Genomic DNA, 15,951 nt, shown 5'->3' on the forward strand with positions numbered 1-15,951 from the left:
CCATTTTTTTAAAATCGGAAAGTGATAGATTTTAACCAGGATGCGAATTATTTAAACCCGGAAGCAGTATCACGCGCATGCGTATCGTTGACATACACAAGCGTAACAAACATGGACGCACTCGGCGATGACACAAAGGAGGAGAACACGATTTTGAAAAGAGACGACGAGTCCCCCTCGAGGAAGCGACCGAACGTCGAATTCGACCACAACACGAACGTGGCCAATCACTACAACCGGCTGCAAGAGGCCGGACTGGCCGCGCGTAGCCAAAGTCGCATCTTCTTCATGCGAAACTTCAACAACTGGATGAAAAGGTGTGCATCATCTTCTGTAATGTTTGCTCTAAGTATCTTAAATAATTACTCTCCACTGTGTGTGAGCGCAGGTGGGTAGAGTAGCCAAACTTTGTACTCTAGTAAGTACTATTACTTTTTAGTCATACAAGTTTTCTTCCAAAAGTCTACTTAAGTACACGGTGAAAAAAAACAATTGAAGTTTTGAGTGGCCGGTGAGTAGATTTGCGTTAGTTATGTTGGATTGGCCGGATAGACACACGTGACAGCACTCAAGGAACACGTCTATCTGACTAATGAAAACAATACACTGCGTGTAGATCTTGCAAGATGTGATAAGTAAATGCAAATAAAAGTAGCGAGCGCAACGTAGTGTTTCTTAACAAAAATCTTAAGTAAAACTAAAACGTTTAGTGAAATAAAACTAACTCTGACAAGTACATTTTATCTAAAATGTTAAGTAAATGTTGTGGAGTAAATTATATAGCGGGTTATTACTGGTCCCCGCTTGATTAATTTAGTGGCCAATAATTGCTCTGTTAAAATCAACGGAAGTCAGCCATTTGTTTTTTTGTTTTTTGTTTTGCTGATTTTTGCCGATTGTTTCTGTTTTAAAGTTAAACAACATACTAAAGAGCAAGGTTTTGTTAAACAGTCAAATGTTTTGCCTGTAATTTATTTCCAGTTTAAGTGTTAAGGCACCAAAAAAGTTATTTTATTCATTATGTCTATATATTTTTAATTAATCTGAGGATTATTCAGTTATCAGAATTTTCTTCTGCCAAATATCGTAATCTGCATCGGCCAAAAAAAACCCCGAACATATCAGTCGGGCCTTAGTTATTACCCACCATTTTACTGCTGTGACAATCTAACCATCTACATTTTTTCATCAATCCATCCTCAGCGTCCTCATCGGTGAGATAGTGGAGAAGTTGCGTGACGCCGGCCACCGGCACCTCGCCGTGCTCGACCTAGGCTGTGGCAAGGGTGGCGACCTGCTCAAGTGGCGCAAAGGTGGCATCGGCCACCTGGTGTGCGCCGACATCGCAGACGTGTCGGTGGAGCAGTGCCGCAGTCGCTACGAGTACATGCAGAGGAGGGGCCACGGCGACGAGGGCATGTTCAGCGCACAGTTCATAACGGCCGACTGCACCAAAGAGCTCCTGGCCGACAAGTTTGATCGGCCCGATGTGACTTTCGACATCTGCAGCTGCCAGTTTGTGTACCACTACTCGTTCGAGAGCGAGGCCAAGGCTGACATGATGCTGAGGAACGCCTGCGAGCGCCTGAAGCCCGGCGGGTACTTTATCGGAACCACGCCGGACGCCTACGAGCTGGTCAAGCGGCTGGAGGCGTCCGACTCGCTGTCCTTCGGCAACGACATATTCCGGGTGACTTTCCAAGCCAGAGGCGACTACCCGCTCTTTGGATGCCAGTACCACTTCAACCTGGAGCAGGTATACAGTGTTTTACCTGCTATTCCCTGTTTTGGAGTTTTGGCACCTTTTTTGTATGGAAGTCGAAAAGAGTCCAAATCAAATAGATAATTAAAAAAAACAACATTGGGAAATAAATACTGTGTTGATAACACACAACTATATAATATGGCCATTAAATTGTAAAATAAGGTAATCATATTTTGAAATGCGTTCTTAAAATTCTTTAACATCAATTAAAAAAAATATATATATATTATAATTAAATATTTCATACTGATTATTTGAACAATGTCATACTTTGTCAAATAACTGTATTTTACAAGATTTTAATAAAATAAAAAAAAGTTTTTGTTTAACAACGTCCATTTTTATAATCCTTTTCTACAACGGCCTTTTTATTTCATAATGCCCTTTTTCAGCACAATGAATTGGTCTGTCAAACAAGTCACATGAGGGCAGAGGCAGTTATGTGATTGGCTGGGCGAGGGACAGAATGGCTGCTGGAGAGAAGTCAGTTTCAGAGCTACTTGGAGAAGTTACAAATTGTTTGGACAGTAACGTAAGGCCTTCACCTCAGCTCGAGAGAGGATTGCAGCAGCAGGGTGTTTTTAAAAGCAGTTTCTGGACATTCACAAAACAGTCCAGCGTCGATGTTACCAAACATGAACACTGGTGACCACACTCTGACTTCTTTCTCACAGCCATTCTAGCACATAACTGGCTCCACCTCATGTGACTTGATTGAAAGGCCAAGTCATTGTGCTGAAAAACGGCAATATGAAATAAAAAGGCCATTGTGGAAAAGGACATTATGCTCAACTGTTTTCTGAAGCTGAGCCATCATTGGTCGTTACCTGAGCCCTGAGCAGTTGTGATGTCATTTTAAGTTGACAGAAGTGACAAAATGGATGCCCCCTGAGATGGCTAAAAACGGGTGGATTAACTCTTATTCTGTAAACGCAATATTAATCAGAATGCCATGTTTAGCCTACTGAAGGCGCTTCGAACATATTCTTGTAAAAAGTTTTTGAGTTGACTTGGGCTTAAAGTACAGAGTTTGAGTACTTTTGCCACCTGTGCATGTAGGTGGTGGACGTCCCGGAGTTCCTGGTCTACTTCCCTTTGATGGAACATATGGCGTCGCGTTACGGCATGCGCCTGGTGACCAAGCAGCGCTTCTCCGAGTTCTACCGCGATAAGGTTAAGTTAAGTCACCACCGCAATCTCATGATGAAAATGGCGTCGCTGGAAGAGTACCCAGCCGAGCACGGCGGGTGTCTGCAGTCCGAGGACGAGTACCGGCACGCCCGCGAGCACTGCAGCCGGGCGGGTAACGGAGGGATCCGTGTGGGTACGCTCAGCAGGTCTGAGTGGGAAGCGACCAGCATCTACCTGGTTTTCATCTTTCAGAAGATGTCCTGATGGAGGTACTAGTAGTACAACTCCCAGAATGCACTGTGAGGAACTGACCCATACGAAGTCCCAGACATGATATGGAGGGGAATAGATTAATTGTCTCAATGCAGTTATACACACAAAATGCAACATTTTGGCCACCAATTACTAATTTCTGGTCCTTGAATTTGGTATAATGTGTACCAAATGCTAATTTGTGGCCATTAAAAAAAAATTGCCGCAAATTTCTGATTTGTACGCTTGATTTTGAGTATAACATGCGCATAAAAATGCTAATTTGTGGCCACGAAATATTTGTTTATGGCCATGAAATATACGATTTTTACCACAAAATGCTAATTAGCTATAAGATGCGCACATAATTCTAATTTGTGGCCTTAAAACTAGCAAACCACAAAATTCTAATATTTGGCCAAGAATTGGGTGTAACGTATATGAAATGCTGGTTTATGGCGACCTCCCCCCAAAAAAGAAGAAAAAGCCCTAAAATGCTGATTTGTGGCTTTGAATTAAGTACAACGAACATTAAATGCCAATTCTGTGGCCATGAACTAGTTATAACGTACACAAAATTCTATTTTGTGGTCACGAAATACTAATTTGTGGACAGAAATTACAAAAGTTGTGAACACCAAATTCAATTGAATAACATTAATATTTATTTCTGGACAGTAGCTTAGCAAATGGAGCACACTTGTTGTGTATTTTCCTCTACCTTCTGTCTAATAAGCCTCCTTTGGACAAATGTTAAGAATTAGCACTCATGCTAAAACACTTAAAACAACACATCTGTTTGATCCAATCTTTTTGTGATGTTCCTATCAAATAAATACTGTTTCTATGTTAGACCGAGGACGTGCCATGTTGCGATTCCTAGCGAGGGCGTGCTCCATTTGGCTGCCCAGACATCCAAGTTGCACATAGTAGTAATACAAAACCCACAAATCTACATTGTGGCCACAATTAAAAAAAAATAATAATAATAATTCTCCATGTCATGTCTTGTGCGCCGTAGACCCAAGTTGGCCAATTCATTTTTTCTTCATTGTACTCATCACTGTTGCTTTGAGAAACCTCCTGTATACTTATGTTTTAAAGAAATGACATCTTGTGATAAATGGACAATCCTCAGTGGACATATTATGAAAGAGTGAATTTTTTTTTATTCAAAATAGTAGTTGGGACTGTGACGTGCCCGTTCACCCATCAAGTGTAAAATTACAACCAAGTAAATTTGTTCACCCAAAATGTGTCTTTGAGCGAGACAGTCTGAATTCTTTTATTGACTGTTGCATCACAATTTGACAAATTTACATAATCATGCCCCCACATTCAATTTTGAGGACCATGGAAGGCTCAAGAAAGATTACTTTAATTAAAAAAAATGTTTTTGTTAGTGCAATTGTTAAAATAAAAAAAAAATGCATACTTATCAGTGCTATCTTTTTGTTATGAAACATTTTTATGGTGGCTTAATCAAGCATCGACAACAGTAATGTCACCTCCAGGCGTTGAACAATGAAAATGTATTTGATTTAATAAAAACGACACACAAAACTAGTCACAATACATTAATCGTGAATCTAAAAATAGATGCTTCTACTTAACATTCATCCTAATGTAACAAAAAAAACAATGTTTTACTAATGCACAAATGTAAATGCTACAAATGTTCGCTGTGTAACCTTGATTTATGTTTGAGTAAAGTTCATAGTGCAACATTTATTTCGACTTGTTTTCCACCCAAAAATAGTTGAGTCATGACTTTTTTTTTTCTCCAGTTTTTGCTAGTTGATGCTAGCTGCTTTGTAAGGTTTTTAAACAACGCTAGCTGCCATGTGTCAACGTTTGGTGGCATTATTTTATTTTTTTGCCACATTGTCTTATTTTCTAAAAGTCTACCTGCATTGGCATGCTTGTAAACAAACTCCAGATGGATTGTAGTATTTTAAACAAACATTAGCTGCTTTTTTACATTTTTTTTGTAAACAAACGCTAGCGCTGTTGTTTTGTTTTTATAAACAAACGCCAGCTGTGTTGTCGTGTTGTTAAGCAAACACTAGCTGCATTGCCATGCTTTTTTTTTTTTTTTTACAAATTCCATCTGCGTTGTCATATTTTAACTATTGCCAGCTGCCTTTTTGCATTTTTATAACAAATGCTGATTGCATTGTCGTATTTTTTTCAAACAAGCGCAAGCTGCCATATTTTTAAAACAATGCTAGCTGTCTTTTGTGTTTAAAAAACCCACAGTGTTTTCTCTTAAAATGCTTTTTTAAAATGCTAATTGCAATGTCACGTTTTTTAATACAAACGTTCGCCGCATTGTCACCTTTTTGTTTTTACAAATGCTTGATGCGCTGTAAAGTTTTACAAAACAGACAGAGCTCTTGTGTTAAAAAATGCTATCTGTTCTCATTTTCTTAAGCCAACTGGTAACTTGGTCAATAGGCCTTAAAAGAAATGCTCATGTCATCATATAAGAACTACTCTCCGTTCATTAAGTTTAAAAAATAAAAAATCCTAGCTGCGTTGTCACATTTTGTAGCTCTGTCTTAAAATTTTTAAACAAACTCCAGTGTTTTCCAGTTGTCTTAATGTTTTGTTTTGTTTGTTTTATAATAGTTGCAATGTCACAGTTTTTTTTTTTTTTTTTTTTTTTTTTTTCAATTCCAGCTGGTTGGTTATTTGCATATAGCACAGTTTTATCCCTCGGAGGCACCGGCATTGTTGTAAAGTCTTTTTTATCCTTATATTCTTGTTCTGTTTGCGTTATTGGTGCACGGACTGTACTGTGGGCGGTCCGTTGTGTCCTCAGCACCAGGAGAAGGATCTGCCCACCATGTTGAAGAACAAGCGGTTGGGTTCGGCCAAGTATCGGCAAAGCTTCTTGAAGGCGAGTCCGTCGAGGGGTGCGTGAGGCCGACCTTTTGACTGGTCCAGGCACTTCTCCCGTCCGGCCTCCAGGAGACAGTAGAACCCCTTGGTGTTGTTGTAGTGGAAGTTCTCCGGGCCGATGCGGGCCGGTAGATGCAGGAAGTGCTCAGCCCGTTTGAGTTCGGGGTAGGGGTTGCGAACCAGGGCATCGCCGTCCACCACGTGGATCTGCTCCCTCGGGAAGACCTCCAGCCAGCGGGCCAGGTGCCGGTGGTAGAGGCTTCTCTGGAGGGCCTTGTAGTCCGGGTCCACGTGGCCCTCGCGGAGTAGAAGCTCCTCCAGAGGCCGGTAGGGTTTTTGGCGGGCCAGGCGATTGTGTAGGACTTGGGTGTAGTCGGACACCAGCCTCTCGGCCGGGTCGCGCACGATCAGCAGCAGGCGGGCGCCCGGGTTCATGGCCCGGACCCGTGCCGGAACTTGGGGCGCGGCGAAGTAGCCGGGGGTCTTTTCCAACGTCAGCTGGCCGGGCCTGGTGAAAGGCATCTGGGAGCGGTACCAGGCCAAGCCTCGCTTGTAGTGATCCTCCATGTTGAAGTAGTGCACCTGACGGCAGGGACGGACGGGGGTGCTGCTTATTTACGGAAACATTGTCAAACCTACTGGTGGTTTGTTGTGGTGTCACTCTTTTAAACAATGCTAGTTGCGTCATCACATTTTGAACAAATGCTAGCTGCGTTGTCATATCTGTGAACAAAAATCTAGCTACACCTCCACATTTTTACACAAAAAGTGACTTTTAAGCAAGTTTCTTGCTGCACCATCACTTTTTAAACAAATGCAAGTTGCGTTATGGGTCTGGAAAAATCAGGGTGGGCCTGAATATTTCCCTCACTTTGCACAATCCTCCTGTCCCAACACATGGTATATCAAATAAAATGACAAAATCAATAATATGAAGTTCAGGTCTTTCTTATACAACCACAATTATGTCATTCTTAATATTCAATTAAAAAAAACAACAAATAATTTCATAATTTACTAAACATGTAAAAGTATATATTTTTTCATGAATCTCACTGGGTGGGCAGTCTGTCAATCTGGGTGGGCCTGTGCACACCCCGGCCCACCCATTGCTCCGCCCCTTAGAGTTGCATAGTTACATTTTCAATAAACGGTAGCTGCGTTGTCACAAAATGCCAGCTACAGCATCACATTTTTAAATGTTAGCAATGCAGTCACATTTTGAGCAAATGCTAGCTAGCCGTGTTGTCACGTCTCCAAACAAATGTTAGCTGTGTCATGTAGCTACGTTGTCACAATTTTTTGAACAAAAACTAGCTGCATCGCCTTTTTTTTTTAAACATGCCAGGAAGTGTACGTTGTCAAGATTTTGAACAAAAGCAAGCTGGATTATTCTGGTTTTAAATGGATGGAAGTTGCATTACCATGTTTTTAAAGAAATCGTCGCTGTCCTGTCAAAAACATTTAGGTCCATTTTTTTTTTTTTTTTTAATTAATTTTTTTTACGTGAATGGGGTTTCTGCATTACAGACCTCCCATTAACGTGAAAAAAAAATGGACATATTTTTCTCAGGACAGCGATGAAATTCTAGCTTTGTCGTCACATTTTATGAAAAATTCTAGATGCGTCTCGGAATTTTTAAAAAAAGTGCTAACTTCCACATCCAGTTTTTAAACGTATTCTATGCTAGTAGCGTTATTGTCGTTTTAAACAAATACCATCTTTTGTTTGTGTATGTTTTCACGTTATACCTCTGCCTTTGCCACTTCCACATTGGGGTGGAGGTTGAGCATCTCCAGTAGGGCTCTGGTTCCTCCTTTACGCACGCCAATGATGATGGCGTCGGGCAACCTCTGCATACCACCGTCGTCGTTTTTGTTATAGTAAGGGGAGACGACATCGCTGGGGGAGCTTGAACCCACGGCCAAGCTAATAGACAGCAGCAATACCGGCAGCGTCCACGGCATGGCGACACACACATCGGTCAGCGGGAACGCTTGGCGCTCAGGTGAGCTGAAAGAAAAGTTGAGACAAAAAAAAAACATAAGTCAATTTTTACATGCTTGCTGAACCGAGTTCGAGAAAAGTTTGCTGGTCGAATTGTTAGGGTTTTTTTTAACAAACGCTAGTCATCTTATGTTTTGGACACTAGCTGAGTTGTCAGTTTCTAAATGCTGGTTATGTTGTCATTTCAAAGAATTTGTTGTTATGTTTTAAAGACAATTGCTAGTTATTTTGTCATGTTATTTGTTGCAAATGCAAGGTCAGCTTTTTAAACAAAATGTTAACTGAGTAGTCGTGTTTTTAAACAAATGCTAATAGTTTCATTCTCATTTTAAAACAAATGCTAGTTGTCATGTTTTTTTTTAAAAAACAAATTCTAGTTACATTGACAATTTTTTTTTAACAAATGATAGTTATGTCGTTTTAAAAAAAAATATTACTTGGGTTGACATTGACATGTTTATTTTGTTTTAAACACATTTAAGTTGTGCTTTTAGACAAATGCAAGTTAGATTGTCATGGGGTTTTTTTAACAAATACTTGTGTGTGACTAGATTTTTTTGCTAGTTGAGTTGTGACATTTTAAATCAAACACTCCCTGTTCAGTCGAGGTACCACATTTTTTAAACACATATACTGTAGCTTTTTTCCAGCTTCCTGTTGTTATTGTATTATTAATTATCACACAAGCGTAGTGTGGATGTTCTCAAAAGGGGAACATTGTCTGGTTCCACAGCTAATTGCGTCTTTAGGGAGCAACAAGCCCCCCTGAAACCTTCTGGCCCATCCCTTATGAGGTACCTTTGGCGTCATTCATGTTGCAATATTTGCACAGACTCTGTGTCTGTGCGTGTACTCTACTAGTCGACTTGTGTCCTTGTCTACTTGTGCCCTAACGTTTCGATATCTTATTGTCATTGTCCAATTGTGTGTCCGAGCAGTTGTGTGCCCCAGTGGCCTTGTCATCGGTTTCAGTCCTAGTGTACTTTGCGTACTAGTGTACTTGTCTTAGTTTACTCGTCTACTTGTGTCCTAACGCCCTTGTGTCCAATTGGACTTGTGCCCTAGTGTTCTTGTGTCCCTTGTCAACATCAGCCCTTGTGTACTTGTGTCTTAGCATTGTTGTTTACGTGTCCTTTTCTACTTGTGTCGTAGTGTACATGTGTCCCTGTATTCTTGAGTTCTGGTGGACTTACAGTACATCCTTTTTTACTTGAGCCCTAGTGTACTTGTCTATTTGCATCCTAGTACAACTGTGTCCTACTGTACTTGTCACCTATGGTCCTAGCAGACTTGTGCCCTTGTATACTTGTGTTTGAGAATCCTTTTGTCGTAGTTTACTGTACCTGGTAGTTTTCCACCTTTTTAGAGGTAGTATCAGGGCAGTAAAAAAAAAAACCAATATAAATGCATTTTTCCACCTTTTCACTTTGTCGCTGAATCAACGGCACCAAGCTGGAAAGACAAGCCAACGAGTTTGCGGAGAGATTCACCTTTTCTCGCTTCATCTTCTTACCCCAAAAACACATTTTTACTCACTCAGCGGGGAGTCCTCGAAAGCACCGAAGCCCTTTCCTCCCTCCCGAGCAGACGCACCCCCTTTAGCAAAACGTCAGCCCCCCTCTCCTCTTCCTCCTCCTTGTGCTAGCGGAGCGTGCTAAGATCTGGGTCAACCGAATCAAAAGCCAAACAACAGCAATTCTTACTGTCGCTTTCATCTTCACTCACACATAAAAACACACTCAGCAGTTTGTAGTAGTATTATAGTAGTGTCGTTAAATGGCTCAGAATGTTGACACAAGTGGAACAGTCATCTGGAACAAAATGTAGTCGTTCCTTCCTTTAGCCACCGCCGCAGAAATGATTTTGGAAATTGGTCACGCATTTTTGTTTTGTTTTGCTTACAGTGCTAACAAGTCACTATAGCTACATGGAATCTCTGTTAACATGTGCTTGGGAAACATTTCTGCATATTGACCACGTATTGTTCAAATCCTTGCTATCCATAGTGGTAAGAGACAAAGCCTCAATGGAGGTATTTAGAAATAAGACTTAGCTGTGGAGGTGTAGCATAAAACTCGCTCTCACCATTTCAGTTTTTCAGATTTTTGAATGTGTGTTTTGGGGGGGGGGGGGGGGGGGGGGCTGTGGCTAAAACAACACACAGTGCCAAACTTGCCCGTCTGCCAAGAGTCGCCCCTCTCCCACTATATAAGAAGTTAAGGGCTTTCGTTAGCGTCAGTTAGTATCCGGCGCAATTGCGACATGCAGTTAGCTAGCTAGCTATACCTACACCTCAAAAATGGATCTCCCCTTCGGATAGTTGGTGTGGCTGCTTTAGAGCGCCTTGTTGTCACGGCGGGGAAAAAGCCCCGATGTAATATATTCCAGCCTCCGGAGGATTAAGTGGATATATTTTCGAGGCTCAAACATGTTATGTCTGAGCATGAGAAAAATTCTAGAAGAAGTAGCATCTATTTTTTTCTGTTGTGTCACCATGTTTGCCAAATGGTGAGTCTGCCACTGATCATCACACGTGTTCTATTTGCCATCACCCTTAGGCATACTTATTGAGTGAAACGTAAAATTAACACACAGTCAAGTGTGTATTCTCTCACCACAGTGTGTAGTGATGGGTCCTGACATACATTTTTAGAGGGGCTTATGGATTTTTTTTGTGGAGGTCATCAGTTCCAGGGCGATAGACGACATCTATTCAGTGGTCGCACGCTGGCGTGAATTTGGGGGGAGTCTGGAAGCACGACCAGCTGACAGATGGAAGGGAGGAGGGGCTTGCAGGGTGCTGTTGTGTCTGGTCAATATCATCATGGACCAGTGAGCTCAATATTGTCAGGGTCAGGGCTGGATGTTTTTCTGGGTTAAATATTGCACATGTAATGGCACTGCTGAAGGTTTGTCTCCATCCTCAGGTGTGTTTTGGACTGGTGCTGTTTAACTTTCCATGGAAACCAGTTCACAAGTACCTCACCTGGGCAGCACAATCCCGGGGGAGGAAGCTTGGGAAGGCAAAATGAGTACGAACACAGAAGAGGAAGCAAAGCTTGACTTTCATTTCATTGGGTTGGTTACTAAGCAGGATGGCACCAACAATTTAACAGAATTTGTTTCTGGTAAACAAGTGCAACAAGTCATGATTTAAAAAAACAGTCTGAGAGCAAAAAATCAAAGATTGACCTTTTTTCCCCCCACAATAAAAATGGTCAGGTAGGATTTCATGTTTTTCGCAAGATAATTTTTATACATTTATGAATTTTTATTTTTATTTTAAAAAATACATTTTTTTTCTAATACAAGTATGATACTTCTCTCCAAAATATTACTTTAATCCTGCTAATATTTATTCTTGAAAAATACCATGTGATATTTCAAATTAAAAATGATTTATCTCAGTATTGTTTTTTCCTTATATTGACTTTTAAAATAATCTCACTACTCTCTAAATAATGACTTTGTCGTAAATAACTTAATTCCCATATGATTTCATTTTTGTTTTCTAAAAAAACAACTTTGGCCCGATTGTCATAATTTATTTTACCGTCTAGAGCAAAATTACTTTACCCTAATTAGATTAAGATTTTAATCTTGAAAAATTACCATGTTGTATGTCAGATTACAATGTTTTTCAAAGAATGTATTACTTTTTATGATTTAAGGAAATCTGACTGATCTCATAAGGTTATGGAAGAGTATATAAAGTTATTCTTGACAAAATCCAATTTCATTATAATACTGTGTTACAATTTTAAAAAAGACTTTAATGTCCCCCAATTAAAAAATAATCTGTAAAAATAAATAAATGTTAAAAATCTGATTGTCCCGTAACATTCAGACTTTTTTAAAATGAAAAATAACCATTAATACTTAATCTTATTGCTATTCTCATAAGATTATAAATGTATTTTGGCAAATTTGGACTTTTTGTAAGATTACTATAAAAAAAGACTCGTGATATTTTTTCCTGAAAAAATATTTAATCTAGATATATATATTTTCCCCAGGTTTCTTACAAAAAAAAAAAACATAATTGTCATAAGATTCTAACTTCCTAAAGTCAAATGTAAAGAACATCAAACATCTGCATATCATTCAGAATGCCACAGCTCAGGTTCTGGTCAGCTATGACTCCAGTCCATTTTAAAATTATGCTTCTGGTCCATAAATCATGAATAGTTGAGCTCCTTAAAGAAATGCTAATTGAATATCTCTCTTGTTTTTAAAGGTAGTACTTTTAATTATGTGAAGTACATTAAGTTATCTTTGAGTTATTGTATTGTTTTGCCCTAAGAGTCCTACTTTTACTAAACAAAAGAGTTTTTTTTGTTGTTTTTTTTCTCGTAGGAGTTCAACTTTTTTATTGTCTTATTCTTGCCGGATGTCTGTTCTCTAATCGTGACTTCTACTGCATGTGTTCTCTGTAAAATCACCCTTGGAAAGAACCTTGAACTGCGGCCAGATGTTGACAGACATACTATTCTGCCATAGTGTCCTTGAACTAAACACCATAATCCTGAGTGCCGTAGGTGTGCGTGTGTGTGTGCGTGTGATGGTGTGTGATTGCGTATGAGTGCGTATGCGCTTCACGGGATTTGACACGTATGCACTCTCCTAAATAAAGAGCATTTATTATTCAGGCTTGCTCCTCCAACTAATGCGCCTTAATGCGGCCCCCAAACCGATGTAATGTACTTTTGCTAGTTAGGTGGCAGTGACGCACCCGCTTACATACACACGCGCGCAGTGGTCCTCACAAGAATAGTGGTACAATCACACACAACACACACACACACACTTTTTCAAATGATGCAACATAATAATATTTTGCAATGTTTGTGGTGTGTTTTTTTTATTGCAGGCCCTGAGTTCCCGCTCACAGCCCCCCAGAGGTTCTTGAACCCCAGTTTGAGAACCTCTGGTATAAATGCTTTTGCTATTGTTTTTGCCCCTTGTTGCTTTTTTGTACACTTCTGTGTTGCGTTGTGTTATTATACAAAATGTAACACACAAAACAGAAACCTCCATCAAACAGCTGCCTCTCTCTTCCCGAATTAGAGGACTAAAAATGTAAAATCGTAGACACCGTTTGCCATGCGTGAAAAAGTCAACTGCTAAGCCAGTAGAACTGTGTCGCTAACCAAAACAGCAGTAGCATCAGACGCACAGAAACTCAACGGCATAGTTTTCTACAGTCGGCAAGGGCTGCTTCTGCTTCTTAAATTTTAAAATTACATCATTCAGTTGCGAGAGTGTAGTAAGCCATGCAACACCTTGTTGGGGAACTATATCATGAAATTGCTCCATAAAAAAAAAATGATAAAAGTATAATCTTCTTAAAAAAAAAAAGTAAAATGTTCAAATGTTGAGTGTAGAATGAAACTGAAGTTAGCCAAATTAAACGATTCAATACAGTAAATGGCAAGGAATTAATAAATATGCTGCCACAATAGAGCAAAAATGTTGAGGTCAGCAGTATACATGTATAGACATAGATATATATTTAATATAAGTCCAAATTTACAAAAGCAAGCAGAAATCACCCAAACTGCATTCAAATTAACACGGCAAACGGAATTGAGGTAAACACAATAGAGCCCAGAGGGTTAAAGGCAACAAAAATTCAATAATTACTGAATTACTGAATTCAGCCATTCAACCAAACCATTAGGAACAGCTCCCAGTAAACACACAGTACGAAACCTTTTATGATTGGTATCATGAAAAGTGATCTTGAAGGTCTTACCTAACTCTTCTTGGATGCGCCCTTCTACTCGCCACTCCTTTGCTTTTGCTTCGCGCCTCGCCTCTCGTCACTACAATAAGTGTGTGTGTGTGTGTGTGTGTGTGTGCGTGTTTGTACGCGCACAAGCGGCAAATGGAGCGACTTTGCTTTGTGCCGACACCGAGTTGCTGAGCGTGCGATGCTGCCACTGACTGGGAGGTAGGGAATGTGTGGGTGTGCATGCGTGTGTTTGTGTGTGCCCTCTCTCTCTCTCACACACACACGTACGCCCCAGGGACGCACGCTCCCCCCCCCCCCCCCTTTCCTTCGTTCTACCGCTTGTCTTTCATTTCCGTCACATCAGCTCTGTTTTTCCCTTCACACCACCACCCCCGAGATGATTCCCAGTTTTTAACCTTTTTTATCATTACACGCACACACACACACACACGCACAAGTACACATCCTCCTCTTCCTCCTTCAGTCTGTTGGGGCGAGTCCCTTCCATCATAAATAAGTTAGAGAGCGTCGGAACAAAACAACACAAAGGCGCAGAAAAAAAAAATACTGGCTTCTCAACTGCCTGTGACTTCATTTTTTTTTATTGGTCTCATTATCAGTTCACTCACAATTTCTGGATTTGTTTGAATGGAACTGAATTATAGTCACTCTTGATCAACCTTTATTGAGCCATGGCATGGACAGGTATTAGAAAAAAATCTTGGCACACCACTATCCAAAAATGAAACAAAAAGTGTATATACATCCCCTAGTTCATTATAGACTTGAACCTCGATCTAAGGGACTTATATTAGTGGATAGTGGTCGTCTGTTAAATCCGATCATCCGTTAAATTGATATTGACCTTTTTTTGTGGCCTAAAAACCCAGAGTACAGTACAAAATGATTGTAAAGAAATATATATATATGAAAAGCTTGAAACTCTTTGAGAAATTTTAAAGTTTATCCAAAGTTACCTTGCTGGTGCTAGGGGGCGTGATAATGGCGTGCAAATGGTCACGCTCAGCAGCTGCGAGGTTAGCATTCTTCCTTTATTCCCCTGTGTTATGTCATGGAGAAGGACTTTAATTAAAAAAAAACAACTGTATACTGTACCAAAATCTGTACAATGTAGCATTTCAACTGCCATAGATATGAATTGATAGATACAACATGCCCCTTTTGAATTGTGTGCCCAATGGCAAAGCTGAGCTAAGCTAATGCTTTCCATTACAGTTGATGCGCACATCGCCCCTGCCAACATGGCCACCACATATGACCAATTTCGTGTTGATTGCTGGTGTTAAGGGCTATTTTTTTTTCTCAATTCTCCAGTAACCCTCATCCTCACTTTTCATGGCGAACTATGAAAATTATAATTTGATGCCATGTTTCACCCACATTAGATGACAAAGGAAAAAAAAAAAGTTTGGTTTCAACCTTTACCTTCAAATTTGAATAAAAGATTAATCTTGGTTTCAAAATTTTGCAAAAACACACTTCAAATCTTCAATATGTATTTGTAAAAATGTGTTGTGGTCAGGGAAAATCAAAATTGATCGTTTTGGCCATACTTCAGAAAGGTATGTTTATCGCATGCGGAGCCCCGAAGGTGACAAAACCTTATGTTCCCTCGCAATGATTGTGTTATCTCGCAAAGTTAACTTCAAGGGAATTTTTTTAATCTGCGTTTATGTACTTCAAAGTGCAGTTTGGCTACTTTAGCCTCTATATTAAGTTTCATAAAGCTTGTGCGGCTATTTGAGAATCGGCAAACTGTACGTTGAAGATTTTAGGTCTTTATATTTTAATCCGAGTACAATTAAATTAACCTGTACACTTCATCTTTTGTTTGCCAGGGAGGTGAACTTAACCCTTGTCTGGTGTTTGTATTTTTGTTACTCAGCTGTTTGGTCTGGTGGACCTGCTAGAGCTTTGGGTTTTCAAAACAACACAATCAAATAATTTTATGTTCAAACACTCAACAGATGTTTACTACATCCAAATTGCAAGTCATATGAACAGCAAACATTGTTAATCTTTGCCCTTTTAATTAATGTGCTACTCGTTTTTTAATAAAATGTTATAATAAAAAAAAAATCCATAACAGTGCTATCACCTTGAGGAGAATGTTTCAGATATTGTCTTGTGTCATTT

At 39.9% G+C, this 15,951-nt stretch overlaps 2 protein-coding genes across 2 annotated transcripts; one reads left to right on the forward strand and one right to left on the reverse strand.

Moving 5' to 3' along the window:
• The first annotated feature begins 66 nt into the window (after positions 1-66).
• On the forward strand, positions 67-4,900 carry rnmt (RNA (guanine-7-) methyltransferase). Its single transcript, XM_086030920.1, has 3 exons — positions 67-317; positions 1,204-1,756; positions 2,825-4,900. Exons 1-3 carry the CDS (start codon positions 112-114, stop codon positions 3,158-3,160), a joined length of 1,095 nt encoding a protein of 364 aa, XP_085887046.1. The 5' UTR covers positions 67-111; the 3' UTR covers positions 3,161-4,900.
• Positions 4,674-13,992, reverse strand: hs3st1l2 (heparan sulfate (glucosamine) 3-O-sulfotransferase 1-like 2). Its single transcript, XM_086030922.1, has 3 exons — positions 13,816-13,992; positions 7,805-8,066; positions 4,674-6,634 (listed from the first exon to the last, which is right to left on the reverse strand). Exons 2-3 carry the CDS (start codon positions 8,018-8,020, stop codon positions 5,969-5,971), a joined length of 882 nt encoding a protein of 293 aa, XP_085887048.1. The 5' UTR covers positions 8,021-8,066; positions 13,816-13,992; the 3' UTR covers positions 4,674-5,968.
• Positions 13,993-15,951: the final 1,959 nt, after the last annotated feature.

The sequence above is a fragment of the Filicampus tigris genome, chromosome 5 (assembly GCF_054856515.1).
Source record: "Filicampus tigris isolate MCC_2025a chromosome 5, RoL_Ftig_1.0, whole genome shotgun sequence".
Classification (NCBI taxonomy): Eukaryota; Metazoa; Chordata; class Actinopteri; order Syngnathiformes; family Syngnathidae; genus Filicampus; species Filicampus tigris.

Excerpts from the sequence above, each read along its gene's own strand:
- rnmt (XM_086030920.1), top strand. The coding sequence starts at position 112 with ATGGACGCACTCGGCGATGACACAAAGGAGGAGAACACGATTTTGAAA. Across the intron at positions 318-1,203 it reads TTCAACAACTGGATGAAAAG|CGTCCTCATCGGTGAGATAG; the intron begins GTGTGCATCATC and ends ATCCATCCTCAG. Across the intron at positions 1,757-2,824 it reads ACCACTTCAACCTGGAGCAG|GTGGTGGACGTCCCGGAGTT; the intron begins GTATACAGTGTT and ends CTGTGCATGTAG.
- hs3st1l2 (XM_086030922.1), bottom strand. The coding sequence starts at position 8,020 with ATGCCGTGGACGCTGCCGGTATTGCTGCTGTCTATTAGCTTGGCCGTG. Across the intron at positions 6,635-7,804 it reads TGGAAGTGGCAAAGGCAGAG|GTGCACTACTTCAACATGGA; the intron begins GTATAACGTGAA and ends CCCTGCCGTCAG.